The sequence below is a fragment of the Ctenocephalides felis genome, unplaced genomic scaffold (assembly GCF_003426905.1).
Source record: "Ctenocephalides felis isolate EL2017-DRISC unplaced genomic scaffold, ASM342690v1 CF-g0.4_SCAFFOLD_01604, whole genome shotgun sequence".
NCBI lineage: Eukaryota > Metazoa > Arthropoda > Insecta > Siphonaptera > Pulicidae > Ctenocephalides > Ctenocephalides felis.
The window spans coordinates 47,000,873-47,016,413 of NW_020537758.1; the positions used below are offsets into that span (position 1 = coordinate 47,000,873).

The 15,541-nt window shown below is 28.8% G+C and overlaps 4 protein-coding genes and 1 pseudogene across 4 annotated transcripts; 2 read left to right on the top strand and 3 right to left on the bottom strand.

Moving 5' to 3' along the window:
- Window positions 1-5: 5 nt before the first annotated feature.
- On the bottom strand, window positions 6-1,963 carry LOC113373240 (annotated as a pseudogene).
- Window positions 1,964-2,120: 157 nt separating this feature from the next.
- Window positions 2,121-6,769, top strand: LOC113373871 (carnitine O-acetyltransferase-like). The gene is made up of 11 exons (XM_026614140.1): window positions 2,121-2,141; window positions 2,919-3,245; window positions 3,465-3,676; window positions 3,735-3,888; window positions 4,017-4,188; window positions 4,488-4,666; window positions 4,888-5,228; window positions 5,441-5,639; window positions 6,063-6,200; window positions 6,276-6,415; window positions 6,535-6,769. The coding sequence occupies exons 1-11, from the start codon at window positions 2,121-2,123 to the stop codon at window positions 6,767-6,769; spliced, it is 2,118 nt and encodes a 705-aa protein (XP_026469925.1).
- A 969-nt stretch (window positions 6,770-7,738) lies between these two features.
- LOC113373238 (myb-related protein B-like) lies at window positions 7,739-9,180 on the bottom strand. The gene has a single exon (XM_026613540.1). It carries the CDS (start codon window positions 9,083-9,085, stop codon window positions 7,793-7,795), a length of 1,293 nt encoding a protein of 430 aa, XP_026469325.1. The 5' UTR covers window positions 9,086-9,180; the 3' UTR covers window positions 7,739-7,792.
- Window positions 9,181-10,832: 1,652 nt separating this feature from the next.
- LOC113372621 (carnitine O-acetyltransferase-like) lies at window positions 10,833-14,139 on the top strand. Its single transcript, XM_026612978.1, has 10 exons — window positions 10,833-11,034; window positions 11,097-11,330; window positions 11,815-12,026; window positions 12,098-12,251; window positions 12,349-12,517; window positions 12,592-12,764; window positions 12,990-13,336; window positions 13,415-13,613; window positions 13,674-13,811; window positions 13,878-14,139. Exons 1-10 carry the CDS (start codon window positions 10,999-11,001, stop codon window positions 14,091-14,093), a joined length of 1,878 nt encoding a protein of 625 aa, XP_026468763.1. The 5' UTR covers window positions 10,833-10,998; the 3' UTR covers window positions 14,094-14,139.
- A 252-nt stretch (window positions 14,140-14,391) lies between these two features.
- On the bottom strand, window positions 14,392-15,430 carry LOC113372922 (actin-related protein 2/3 complex subunit 5-like). Its single transcript, XM_026613257.1, has 3 exons — window positions 15,195-15,430; window positions 15,040-15,112; window positions 14,392-14,800 (listed from the first exon to the last, which is right to left on the bottom strand). Exons 1-3 carry the CDS (start codon window positions 15,329-15,331, stop codon window positions 14,561-14,563), a joined length of 450 nt encoding a protein of 149 aa, XP_026469042.1. The 5' UTR covers window positions 15,332-15,430; the 3' UTR covers window positions 14,392-14,560.
- Between the last annotated feature and the right edge of the window lie 111 nt (window positions 15,431-15,541).

Genomic DNA, 15,541 nt, shown 5'->3' on the forward strand with positions numbered 1-15,541 from the left:
AGAATAGATAGTCTCAACTTCTTGTTGGGATCCACGATGAAAACAGCTCTGGCGGTCATCGCATTCCATCCTTATCCTTCTCGTCCGGGTCAATCATACGAAGTTTTACTGCTAATTCGCGGGAACTATCATCGATGATTGGATATGGGAATGTCTTGGTCATTTCGCCTAGCCGAAAAAAAATCGAAACATTAAATATGTGGAAAACTACAGTAATTATTAATTTCTTGTAGGGTAAGTTCAGTAATCGCAAAAAAATCGAAAATGAAAAATTTTATATATCTTTACATTTCAAAGGTTTTTGAACATTTTGGCATACCTTAGAAAAAATTGATGTATGTTGTGTGTGTGTGCGAATACAAATTTTCGTCGACGATTTCGAGAACACAGATCAACCGATTCGAATAATTAAAAAAACATTCGATTCGTATTGATAAGGTGACGTGCTGATTAGTTTTTGGCCAAGGCAGGTCTAGCCGTTCCAAAGATACGAGGCAAAAAGTGCCAAAAACGGTAACTCAGTTTTCAAGAGAACGGAGCGTCCGATTTTAATAATTCAAAAAACATTTTACTTGCATTGACAACATGAACTGATTAAATTTTTAGAAAGGCAGGTCCAGCGGCTACGGAACCTCAATAAAAATAGAGATTTTAATAATGTGTACACATTTCGTGTAATTTTTTTTGGGTTCGTGTCAAGATTTTTAATTACGGTGCAGGAAGTTCCAGCTATTTGCCTCAAGGCACAATGCCATGCACCCCACTAGTTCTACTTAAACTTAACCATTTCCAATTAAAGAAATATTTAAGAAAATAAAAAAATAGGTGTTTTTCATCCAATATTTATTGGTGTAAGGATATTCACTATTTTTAAAAAAATAATATTATTGACAAAAATAATAACGGAAAAAGCTTGTAAGTGTAAGATTACTGTGTTAAGTTCAAACATTGACCAAGATATCTATAAAAGGTTAAGGCGTTTTGAACGTAGGAGTAGGTGACAAGACAAGTGTTACATTTTATCGGTAAAACATGTTTATTGAGTGCATAAAAATAACTGTAGACCATATAAGATAAAACAAACAATTATATGTATTATATTTTATAACGCATTAATTGGCAATAAATAGCTTGGCCAAATGCCAAAAATATTGAATGCTGAATATCATATGAAGCACATGTGTACAACATATAGCTTATAAAGTAAGCATGCATGCATATATAATATTATATGTCTTTAATAATAATAATAATAAATTTATCTTTCATTATTTATAAATTTTTCTGTCTTTACTATTGTTGTAAACATACTGAGCTTGCATAATAAATAAAATATTGATCAAATCATTATTGATCATTCAATAAATAAAACAACTCTAATTAATCACCGTGGAAAGACGCAACAGAAATATTCAAATAACTCAATTTGTTATATTTTAAATCATATTACTCACCTGCATAGCTCAAAATATCTTTGGACCATTCCAGATGAGAAGCTACTGTATCGCAAGACAAGGCAATTACCTTGACATTGCGTTTCTCAAATTCTGGCATCAGTTTTACAACCCTGGCTAATTCGGTGGTGCAAACCGGGGTAAAATCGGCCGGGTGAGAAAATAATATTCCCCATCTGAAAAAAGGAAAGTGAATTAAAAATTAAATTCAAATATACTTTAAAACTATAATTATACTACTACAATTATTATAAAATGTTAAAACATTCATTACAAGAATCTATTTATAATTTATAAACATAAACGGATTAATCCACAAATTACATACGAATTTCCCAGCCAATCATGAAAATCAATCTCTCCTACAGTCGTATTAGCTTTAAAATTTGGGAATTTGTAACCCAAATTAACTTCATCCCTCTCACTACGAACAAAAATCAAAAAACTAGCAAATAAGCACAAAACCCACTTTAAATTTCCGAACATGGTGTATGTGGTGTATTTCAATTAATAACTGTCACATAACTGAACAAATGAATCGCCTTTTATACTCTCAGACATGGAATTTATTTTTGTTAAAATTTATAAATATTTAAAAATTTAATACAACTAGAAGTTATTATTACTTGAAACACAATTGAACCAGGCGCAATGTTGCAAATAAAAATGTTATCCTCATATGACATGGTATGTAAATAATAAACTCGCATTGTTAGACGGACAATGGTTTTATTGATACAGAAAAATTATTATTTCATTATATCGCAAGTCAATTGAAAAACAATAAATATTAATAGCCGAAAGTTCCATTGTAAATTGTGTTACATAATAGATTGGAGTTGGCAATGTAATAGATACGAAGCACATATTTTTACAGAGAAGTTATATTATTTTTTTGGAAAAACCGATGCAAAATATAGCAACTCTAAATATATTTTAAATAATCGTCATCTTAACTTATTTGTTTATTTGACATCCTGGTGTATGTAAGTTTTATAAAATCGAGTCATTCATAGTTTTTACATGTTCTTAGTATTGACTGACTCTCTTCGATATTTTTGAAAATTTCAAGTAATTCCATTAATGGATTTTAGGCAATATAGCATATGTTAATTGCATATCTTCCTCTTTTATTATATGCAGTTTTAAATCTTATTCAATTTAAACTAGTTGAATTCTTATTCTCACATCTAAGCTTAATACTTAATATATGTTTTATGTCGAATTTTGTCCTTTGCACAGAACAAGCAAATTGTACATTTTGTGGTTGTTCACTATGCAAAATATTAGGTTGTCAAATATCTCCCTTCCGCTTTTTTGCTCTTGGTTACATACAAAAAGGCGGAAGGGAGATATTTGACAACCTAATAATAAATAATACATAATAACTAATATTTAATGACATAACTTATTATAAAAATTAAAGCTAGATGGACATTAATTTCATTTCTAATTTCAACTCAGATAAAATTAAAAGCACTATATTCAAAATTGTCATCAATCTCCACAAGATGCATAGCCCGTAGTTTTTCAAAAAATGATAAACCCAAAGAGGAAAAAAAGAAGAAAAAAAGAAAAACCCAAAGAAAAAAGAAAGATAGTTGTAATGATGAATGTAAGAAAAAACCTAAGAAGCCCAAACTTTTAAAACAAGTAGTGCCTGTATTAGAAGAAACGATGAAATTATTTTTGATTTCTTCGAGGCCTCTGTTGACGCAAGAGGAGTTCATGCAATCATGTAAAATAGCTCAGGAGTTTTTATGCCCAAACGGAGAAGGAGCAAAGTTACAGGTAAGAAGAACCTTAATTACTAAAAATAATGGAACTGCTAAAATGTTTTTTTTACTTCATGATCATTCATGAACACAATAATAGCAATTTTGAAAATCGTAAATCAAAAATTAATTATTGCTTAAATCAGTTAGATTATAATATTTGAATAATCGTGTTTGAATGAACTAATAAAATATGTTTTAATAAAATTATAAAAATTCAAATTTATATTAATAGGCTGGAATTTGCAAAAGAGCGGAGGAAAAAACTAATTGGCTGACTGAATGGTGGTTGAACGCGGCCTATTTGGAAAATAGGGCTGCTCTTCCTATCAATTCGAGTCCGTGTATGGTATACCCATCAGTAAAATTCAAATGCAAAGAAGAAAAAATCAATTATATTGCCAGAATGATACGAGGAGCGCTAGAAATGAAACAGATAATAGACAAGTATAATACTATTTTACTAAAAATTTTACTTAACCATTAATAAATATATTAATTTTAGAGGAAAACTTCCACAGGAAAAACGTGGTAAGTACAATCTGGATATGTCTCAATATGGTAAAGTTTTCGGAACGTGCAGAATACCAGGATGTAAAAAGGATTCACTGCAGTTCCATTGTGACAGTGAACATATTGTAGTTATATATAAAAACAACGTAAGTGTAATTAAGACGTAACAAATGTAAATCAAACTTATCATATGCCAAAATTAACAACTTCAACCAGTCCAACAGAAGTACAAATACTTGAAGCTATATAATTAGGAATTTGTGTTTGATTTCAGTTCTTTAGGATGCCAGTATTCGATAAATGTGGTATTGACATGTTGAACGAGGATCAAATCACCTGCCAATTAAACTTGATAATGCAAATGGATACTCCGGGGGATCCCGTGGGCATATTAACTACAGACAATCGTGATAATTGGGGCAGAGGGTTTGAAGTACTCATGAAAGGTAAACCTAGTACAGCAACCACGATAACTTGAACAAAGGCATTGAAAGTTTCATACATATATTCCAAAAAGTAACTTTAGTCCGTTGCGAGTCTTATATTATATGCACCAAAGATTTGTAAAAATATAAATAATAATTCTGTATTGTCTTCAGTTTTTGAAAATATCCGAAGCAGAATATAAAAAAAACATTTAAACAAAATTCTAGAAATAGTTTTTTTTTTCTTAAAAATAATAGATAACAAATAAAAAATAGTTTTTTTGTTATTGTCGCTGATCTCATTTTTCGATATATGACAGAGGATCACAACAAGAAAGTATTTGAAATAATCGAAACATCTTTATTCATCATGTGTATCGATGGACCCATGCCTAAAGGGGATTCACTTAACCAGCGGTCAATTGCTGCAAAGCAATTATTGCATGGTGGTGGAAGCAAATACAATTCTGGAAATAGATGGATGGATAAAACCATACAGGTAATACAACAATATTGTCAGCATTATTTTAGTAATGTAAAAATCAATTAGAAGCAACTCAAATCAACTTTGATGTCCATTATGAGCGATTCAAAAAATATTTTTCCACTATATCGGGTTTAAGCCACATTCGTCCACCCATCAGGAAATTTCTAAAATTATATTACTAATGTTGCAAATTATTACGCATCATGGCAGTAGTATAAAACCTCCATTTATAGTTTGTAGTTGGAGAAGAGGGTCAAAATGGTATGATTTACGAACATGCACCATGTGAAGGAGGCCCTGTAGCCACGATAAGCGATTATGTGATAGCATATATTCAGAAAAACGTCAAAGCAAAACCATGCTGCCATTATGACAAAGCATGTCATATAGTATTCAGTATCGGATCGGATGTTCAAGCTTTAATATCAACGGCCAAAACAAATTTAGATTGTGCAGTACAAGGTATTCAAGTTCATGGTTGCCAGTTCAAGCAGTTTGGAACCGATTTTATTAAAAAAAATAATCTCAGCCCAGACGCTTTTGTACAGTCGGCATTCCAATTGGCATTTTACAGGTAATAAGGAGCAGTCCTATAATTCCTAATATTATTGCAAAATAACGTAACATTAGGCAATCATCCAGGAAGATCGTAATGCGATCAGAGTTTTCAAAGACATTCTATTCTAAATTATTAGTACAACGTATACTTCTACAAATATTGAACAATGCAAGCCAAAACTAGATCACTAAACGAGATAACAACATATGCAAATATTTTTATTTCAGAATACACAATAAGCCTGGAGCTACTTATGAATCTGCAGCGCTACGGATTTTCGAAGATGCTCGCACAGAGAATATCAGAGGATGTTCAGCGGAGTCAGTAAAAATGGCCAGAACTTTGCTCAATAGACGCTCGTGCTTAGAAGATCAAATGAAAGTTTTAACAGAATCTATTAAAGCACACAGAGCTTTCACATTGAAAGTAAATTGTAACTTGAGTTAAAATAATGCCTATTAGTTCTAAGCATCTGATAATCCTCAATCTAAGGCCACCTTAGAAATTGAAGCATAGTTGCTAAAATTGCATATATGATTTAATTTTGCTTCGTGCAAACCTATTTCTAAAACCAAAAAAATTTTATTCAATATCACCCCCCTTAAAGACTCACTTTCCAAATTTACTTGCATATGCAATTACATACAGTTGTATGTAATTCACTGCAAATGATCAGAATATAGTTTTTCAGTAGCATTCATAACTCATTATGATACATACAAAACTCACTACCATCTTTAAAACCTCATATTGGAGATAATTCCATAGTTAAGATTTGCCGTACAACATAAGTAGCCAATTATTTTATTCATATTTTTTATATTCATTAATTGAATACATATCCTTAAGGCTTTACAAGGGCTGGGATGTGATAGACATCTTTTTGGCTTAAAAATGATGGCAAAGGAAATGGATATGGTTACACCTCGGATATTTTCTGATGCAGCATTTGTGAAAAGTACACATTGGAGATTATCGACAAGCCAGGTAAAATCACAATTTGCCAAAAAAACTTGATTAAATACATTAATCCTTTTCCAAATTTTTATTGAATTATATTAGGTTTCTACAAAGTCCGATTGTTTTATGATCTACGGACCCGCAGTAAAAAATGGGTATGGATGTTGTTACAACCTCAGGGCAATCAATATGAATTTTGGAATAACTTCATATAGTAGCTATCCTAACACTGTACCCGAAAAGTAAGTATTGATTCTCTAAAAATGATCGTTTTATATAATAATACATAAATAGACATAGTAATAATATTAAACTAACTATATAATAATTTCAATGATGGAAAATAACTGAACTTAATTAGATTTCGAGTGGCACTCGAAGAATCATTAAATGAAATGTATGACATCTGTTGCAAATTTGCTAAGAAACATCCACCAAAAAAAGAAGAACCTAAAAAACCAGAACCAAAAAAGCCTGAACCTAAGAAGCCTGAACCCAAGGCTTGCGAATCCAAAAAAAGTGAACCAAGTGATTCGAAAAAGAGTGAAACTAAAAAATGTGAATCCAAAGACACAAAAAAAGAAGAAAAAAAATAATACCCTTTAAAATAACCATAAAAAATGATAAACAATTAAATTAAAAAAAAAAATTGCGTTTTACGTCCTGTAATTGTGACACTTTTTGTATAAATTTACATATTTTGTAATGGTTCTACACATCTAATATTTATAATTATTATTATTATAATATATATTTTCATAATTTCTTACTTGTTCTAGAAGTTAAAATAAATATATGATGAAATTGATTCCTTAAAAGTCATTAAAGTTTAAGACTAAACACCAGCATTTTTTCTTAGACTAAAATAAAATGGCAAAGCCAATTTTGTTCAAATAAAACTTAAAACAAAGAAAATATATACAAATAAAATATATTTTTATATTTTTCTAGCTAGATGCTATTAACTATTTAAAATAGATTATTAAAAAAACTTCATTTATATTTTAAAATATACAAGAATATACAAGAGTTCTTTCGTTCGTTAGTTAAAATAATTATCTAAGAAGTAAATAGTACATATTCAATAGCGAATAGCAAAAAAGTAATAGTAATTTATTGGCAAGCACATTCCTTAATAATTTATTGATTCACATTTATAACATTTGTATATTAAATATATACAAATTATTGTAATCATACATAAAAATTTGTAAATCAAATATCAAAACATGAACATGTAGTAACACCAAATCAGTCTTCTAATAACTTTAATCATAATTCATTTATCTAATTCAAAGTCATGAATGATGATTGCTTAATTGCTACTAATGATTACATAATAATTAATAAAGATAAAATACTAGAACCTAAATATATCTATGAAATTAGAAAAAAAATCAGGTCAAACAAATCTAATATTTGCTTTTAATTTCAATAAAAAAGACTTCAACTTAATATAAATCACAATTTAAGCATTCTTGTTCTCATAATACAAAATCAATTATTCACTCAACAAATTTTCCTATATAACTAATAAAATATATCTTAAATACAAAAAAGGGCCACCATAAAAGTAATAAAGTTATTTTTAACAAAAGATGTAGTCTTTGCATTTTATTTTAATTTATATTGTCACCAATATAATTTCGAGCCATTTCAGTTAATGATATTTGATCATCAGTTTTTCCACAAGCTATATCAAGCCATTTTTGGTCAAATGGGATTGATTTCTTGCTTTGTTCATTCATTGAAATGGATACTTTATTACAAGTATCAGAAGTATTATCAGCATATTTATTTCCATCATCAGTTCGTGTTTTTTTTGTTAGATGTTCAATAAATTCAATGCAATCAATTTTTTTTTTCGAAGATGAAGTGAGGAACTTCTGTATTTTAACCTTGTCCTGGCAAATGTTTGACTTGATATCAGATAATAATCGTATTCGTGTTTTATTATCATTAACTTTTACAATTTTTTTATCAAAAGATAATTTTATATTTTCATTTTTGCGTAATATAGTTGGAGAGGATTTCCTTTGATCATTTTCAATATCTTGTACATATGAAACTTTATATTTTCTATAAAATTTCTTCAATGTCCTAAAGTTTAAATCTGACTTACAAATTTTGTTATTTTTTCTTTCAACGATTTCAATAGTATCCAGAAATGGAAATCCATTCTTTTTGAATTCTACCCCCCTTTGTGTAACAGGTATATTGCTTGGCATATTTTCAGTATCATATACTTCAGACCAATCTTCTTCAACATAATCACTAGTATCATTTTTCTTACTGTCTGATAATTTACGCTGTAAGTCATTCAAAATATAACTTGTTTCATTACCTTCCACCATGGACATCATTGCTTGTTTCCTTCGTAAACTAGAATTCCAATGATTTTTTATAGCATTATCCGTCCGTCCTGGCAAAAGCTTGGCAATGGTTGCCCAGCGGTTTCCTAATTTCTTATGAGCTTCTAAAATTAGTGCATCTTCCTGCGCTGTCCAAGGATTTTTATTGATATTTGGATTCAAATGATTATGCCATCTTTCTCGGCACTGCTTCCCTAGTCGACCCTCCAGTTTAGTAGCTATTAAAGTCCATTTTCTTGCACCATACTTTTCAACCAGTTTTATAATTTTTTCATCTTCTTCGCGAGTCCAAGGTCCCTTAATAATGCGTTTACAAGAAATTTGAGACCATCGTTTGCGACAGTTTATAGGAGATCTACCAGGAAAATTTGTAGCGATTCTATTCCAATCATCTCCAAATATATCAACAAGACCTGACAATTGTCTGTCTTGTGTTTCAGTCCACCTTTTAACATTGTTATACTTAACTGAATGTTCTTCATCACTCTCTAAAGATGAACATATTTCAAAATAATCCTGTAGACTCTCTTCAGATATCATTGTCAATGAGAGGTGTGATAATAGCGACAGTTATATACAAAGGCTATATGTACTTATTTGTGATAAAAAAAGGTTTAGAAAGACACGAATTAGTATGTGACAGGTGTAATTATGATCTTTGTTAATCCGGTAAATAATGATACTGAATAGATTCAGTTAAAAATAAAATCGGTTAAAACATAACCTATATTCGAAATTTTATAATAAATTTACTTACGAATCTTGTAGGTAATCATGAAACTTAATATCACCAATAGATGTTTTTAAACAGTAATTTGGGAAAATGTCACCTAAATTTACCATATTTTACTGCTTTAATTACTATTTTCACTTCTTAAATTATAAACAAAGCACACTTATAATTCTGTCACACTTAAAAATAGTACGTAAATATATGTGATAGACTTGATATCATTAACTTAATAACAACTTCAGCAGAAAACCCTCGAATTTATTCCACACTGTAGGTTAACTGCCATCAAGGTCTAGGATGGAATAGTGTTGCCCCACTGAAAAATAATACAATTCTCAATAAACAAACTAATAAATGATTAATAAAGCAATATTAATAATTATCTGTCTAGACAATGTGATCATTTCTAATACTAATTAAATATAAAAACTTTAAGTTTGAATTATTATGCATCGATTTTACCTGTTAAGAAAAAAAATACGTATACAAACACCGTTAACGTCAAACAACTTACTAGAACGCGTACGTTTACATGGATTCCTCTGATACATGCGATTAATGAAAGCAAGAAAGCAATTTATCTATGCTCACTAATTTAATTAAACACGTCACAAACTTCTTTTATTATTAGTTATTAGATTTTTGACGAATTATTTAGTAATTTTTTACTGTTAATCAAATACTAAATGGTGTATCGGATTAATGGTGCCCAACGTTAAAGCATAAACGCATCGATACCAACATAAAGAAAAAGAATTATATGTATTTTCTTTTTGAATTTAAAGATCGTTCATTCATGGGAAAAATCATTAGGATATTTTCATTAGATTTTCCACTGAATGAAGACTAGGATTTTAGCCGAAATATATGGATATCCAATAAAAATCTAAATCATTTATATAATTCTTTATTGATGTAATATCCCCTAAACAATACCAGAATTATATCAGCATCAAAATCAAGATTATAAAGTATATAAGTCATAAGTAAATACAAATGAACAAATAAATATGAATGTGATGCAATTGGTGAAATAAATAAAAAATTAAATAAATATATAATAGATATTTTCCATAATCTATCATGCCAATCACTTCTGTCTGACTCAGACATAGAAAATACATGAAAAATACTATCAATACAATTTTTATACTTTATATGAAAATGCTAGATTTTCCTACATAAAAATCATGTAAAAGTTATTATCTTCAATTAAATTTAGTTGTAAAAAATAATTAATTTATTAATCCATCAAAAATGACGATATTAATTTAAATTAAAAATTTATCTTTAGATTTTTCTGATATGTCCGCCGATTTTGTTATGTCAAAGTACAAAATAATAAATATTTGAACTTGCTGGTTAACCTACAAAATCGTTCGTTATAAAATAATAACGAACGTAATTTATTATAAGTATCAATCTTATATTATGTTAAAAAGATATTATCTTCAAAATAATTTATTTTTATCATCTTACAGGCGTCTACTATGACATTGCTTCTTTTTATGGACTTTGTTATGATAATAATTGGCAGTCATTTTGACAGTCACTTAAAGCTTGTTAGAAGAAATTTTATATTCAGATTATTAACTTATTAGTATTTTGCACGGAAACTGGTTTCAGTAATAAAATATTTATAACTAGTTTTCGTTGGCGCGAGTGAAAGTTTCTTCATCTGCTTATTCATCAATTCTACAAAGAATTGTAAATTTTCGGTATGAATAGAGTTTTAAGGAGATTGACAAACAATATGGTAAATAGATATTTAATATGAATAAAAAATATATATTTTTTTATTATTATTTATATTTTAAGGCTGCATTGAAAGTAAATCAAAATATAGTAGCTTATAGCATATCTGCCAAACCTCAACCTGTGCATAAGGATAACCCGCAAGGACTACCTTTTCTTCCCGTGCCACCATTGAAAAATACACTGGAAAAGTATTTGAAGTCAGTAACTCCTTTTTTAACAGAGTCAGAGCTTAGTAAAACCACAGAGTTAATAAAGGAGTTTGGTGCAGAAGGAGGAGTTGGACAAAAGTTGCAGGTAATGTAATTATTCATTTATTTAATATTTGCTAATAGTTATCAGTTAATATATGATTATGCATATATATATATATATATATATATATCCTAAAAATACCAATAAAAATTCTTGTTCTAGTATAAGAAGTAAAGTTTGAGCGTTATACTAGCTATATAGTGAGCTATATTTTTTCGTTTTCTCATTTACTTTTTTTTTTCTCTGCATTATTTTATATGTCGGTACAATCACTCATAATCAGTATTATATATGTATTGCACATTGAAATATTCTTTTATAATTCATATGAAAGATTGAGCTCTTTGCTGATTTGTATAGTATGATTTTTGGGTGTTTATTATAGGTAATAACATTCAATCATTTGTATTTACTGACACACTTAATATTTCAATTTGTTTAAATTTTGAAGCTTATAAATAATAAAATAAAATTATATTATAAAAACAGTACAAATTGCTATTTGACCATCAATATTTAATTTTAGGCTTTATTAAACAAACGCGCAGCAAATACCGATAGCTGGTTAGCTAATTGGTGGCTTCACAGTGCCTACTTAGACTTTAGATGGCCTGTCGTAGTTCATTCCAGTCCTGGTCTTGTATTTCCAGAAAGAACATTCTTTAATGATAGTGAGAGAATTGATTTCACAGCCAAACTAATTTGTGCTGCCATTGACTACAAAATATTAATAGACAAGTATAAAATAAATTATAATTCAAAACTATTATTATTTTGAATGATTTTTCAAATATATTTGTACATTTTAGAAATGCTTTACCACTGGATAAGATGGGAAAATATCCTTTGGATATGGCTCAATACACAAAAATATTTGGAACCTGTAGAATTCCTGGCTTAACAAGAGATTCTTTATCATTTAATCCTACTTCAAAACACATTATTGTTATGTACAATAGCAATGTAAGTAAATATAATGAATTATTAATAAGCAACAAACCTTTAAACTCATTAAAATAGGAATATAAATATATAAGTACGACTTGAAAACATTTTCTAGATTTACAAAGTAGTTGTATTTGATAATAATGCGCCATTAAGTAAAGATCAAATTCTTAGCCAGTTAAATATTGTGATTAATCAATCCCAAAATAAAGGTGCTGGAATAGGCATATTGACAACGGAACATCGTGATACTTGGGGTAAAGCCTATGAACTACTAATGAAAGGTTAATCATTCTTTAATTTGAGTTTTTCATGAAAATTGTACATATATATTAACAGTATATTTTAAATTTTATAGAAAATTCAAAAGCTTTATCTGAAATTGAAAAGTCCTTATTTGTTGTTTGCTTGGATAATGAAATGCCTGCTGATAATGATGTCAATAGACAGACTACTGCTGGTAAACAATGTATCCATGGTGGGGGTAGTTCAATAAATGCTGGTAATCGTTGGTACGACAAAACAATTCAGGTAATATCTGGTTAAAATTGTGAATGAGATTTATCTGACTTTAATAATAAGGACTGTTAAGATTACAAGTTGATTAGATAGATTTGATTTGTTTGGCCTTAAAAATTGATTTGTAAACAACTAAAAAAGATAACATTATATTTCACAGACATTTTTATTCTTGAATTTAAATTTAATATTTTTTTTGTAACTGCTAGATAGATAATGTGATCAGATTTCCTTCAGTTTGTAATAGGCACAGATGGCTTAAATGGTCTAACTTATGAGCATTCACCTGCTGAAGGACAACCAATTGCAGTATTAACAGATCATGTTGTTAATTACATTGATGCCCACAAATATCACGAGTTGCCAGATGTCTCCTCTGTGGTGAAACCAGAAGAATTAAAATTTAAAATATCAGATGAGGTATCATCATACATGACCCAAGCTGCATCCAATATAGATAAACTGGTTGATGATTTAGAAATGAATTGTTTCACATTTAGAGGTTTTGGCAAAGACTTTATCAAAACTCAAAAATTGAGCCCTGACAGTTTTATTCAAATGGCTCAACAATTAGCTTTTTATAGGTAAACTTAGACATATATATATATATATATATATATATATATATATATATATATACCTTTGATTACTACTGATTAAAGAATGCATAAAACACCTGGAGCACATTATGAATCAGCCGCAACAAGAATGTATCTACATGGCAGAACGGAAACAATACGATCATGCTCAAAAGAATCAATTGAGTTTGCTAAAACAATGTTGGATGCGAGAAGTGGTATTGAACAAAAGATAAATAAGTTAAGAGCAGCAGTTCAAGGACACAAAGACTATTCTGTTCAGGTTAAAATTTTATATAATTTTGCTAGTTTATTCATAAACTAAAATATGAATTATGTTTAGGCTGTTTCTGGATTTGGGGTGGATAGGCATTTATTGGGATTAAAATTAATTGCTATAGAAAATGGTATTGAAGTACCATCAATATACAAAGATCCAAGTTTTACAAGAAGTACACATATGCGAATATCAACTAGCCAGGTATGCATTTTTAAGTACCATATTTTATCTTATATAATTTTTTATTTTTTAATATTTTGTTAATAGGTTGCATCCAAATGTGATGGCTTTATGTGCTATGGACCACTCGTTGAAGATGGATATGCCTGTTGCTACAATCCACGTGATAATGATATGAATTTTGGCATTTCTGCATTTAAATCAAATTCAATCACAAGTGCAGATCGATTCAGAGTTGCTTTAGAAGATTCTCTATATGATATGCAAGATATTCTATTAAGAACACAAAAATCAAAACTGTAATTTCTTTTAAAACATTTCATACAAATGTGAGAAAAAGACTGATATTCACCACCTTGCCAGTTTCTTTTGAAAATACTTTGATATTTTCTATTTAATAATTAATATATTTTAGTATTGACCTAATAAAATAAGATTTGGTGCTTACTGGCTTGTTACAGCCATATAAATTGTATGGCTATTGGAGTGGTATTGGTATTTTTAAGTGTTAAGACTTCATAAAAGATATGATAAATATATATGGCAATCTATAATGAATAATCAAAAACAAATAGTATTTGATGCTTTTATTTAATGAACTTATATTTGTTATTACAAAATCTTGAGCTTCCACGTGAACTAAATGCAATAAATTAAGATTATGCATGTAGTGTATTCTTCAATAAATAAATTTAAAAAAAAAATCAATGGTTCAAAATATTTATCAGCATCACATTGATTGTATCTATGTAGATTTAACCCACAATTATTTATGCTCTTTTTGTATCAGAAAGTACTCTTATAATGCTTCCTACTCCGCCAATTGCATATGCCCTTTCATGCCATTGTAATAAATGTCCACTTGATCCTTCTGATGGTATTTCAAAACCTCTATATACATATTTCATTAAAATATCTATTAATGCTATATCTAATGCAGAAACGGCTTCCTCAATTTGTGAAGATTTGATAGATAGAAGAACTCTTAATGTTAAATTTAAGGCGGCATCCTAAAACGAAGGTAATATTAGATGTGCAATCAAAAATAATAAAATAATAAGGAGAATCTCACTTGTGTAATATAAACTTTTACATTATTAACCAAAAGCACATTTCTTAATGAATAAAGTGATAATGTCGTTTAATAGAACAAAAATAAAGCTAAAATAATGATGAAACTAATAACCGTTAACATTTATCTTATAATAAATATGTAAGATTCTCATTAGAATGATTTAATATACATTACTTTAACTTGTTGACTTTTGCAACCTAAGGGTGCATTTTGAAGAACACTTTTTAATGCATCAATATTCCTTCCCGTGCAAATACTATAGTTAAGGAAAATTATCTAACTAAATTACTAAAAATTATATTTATACATATTGCATTTGAAAAGGATATTGGTTAAGAAATGTATTAATTTCATTTTCATCAGGTCCTATTTGTGCTGACTCTGGTTCTTCTTCCTTAAAATTGTCTTCATTATATTGATCTACATCTATTTTTCGAAATGCAGAACTAGATGTATTTTTAGCCATTTTTTATATAAAATTTAATTGCAGATAAGAGATTTGACTAATCTAATGTTATAAAAAATGACTCAAGTTTTTAAAAAGGTGGAGTCGGTGAATACCTAAAGTGACAGCTAGTGATAATGTCATGTTGACAAACATATCAAGAGCACCAACGTAACAAAACATTTGTACTCTTTTTTATTTTGCATTTGTGTTGGTGAGCCTGGAGAAAGT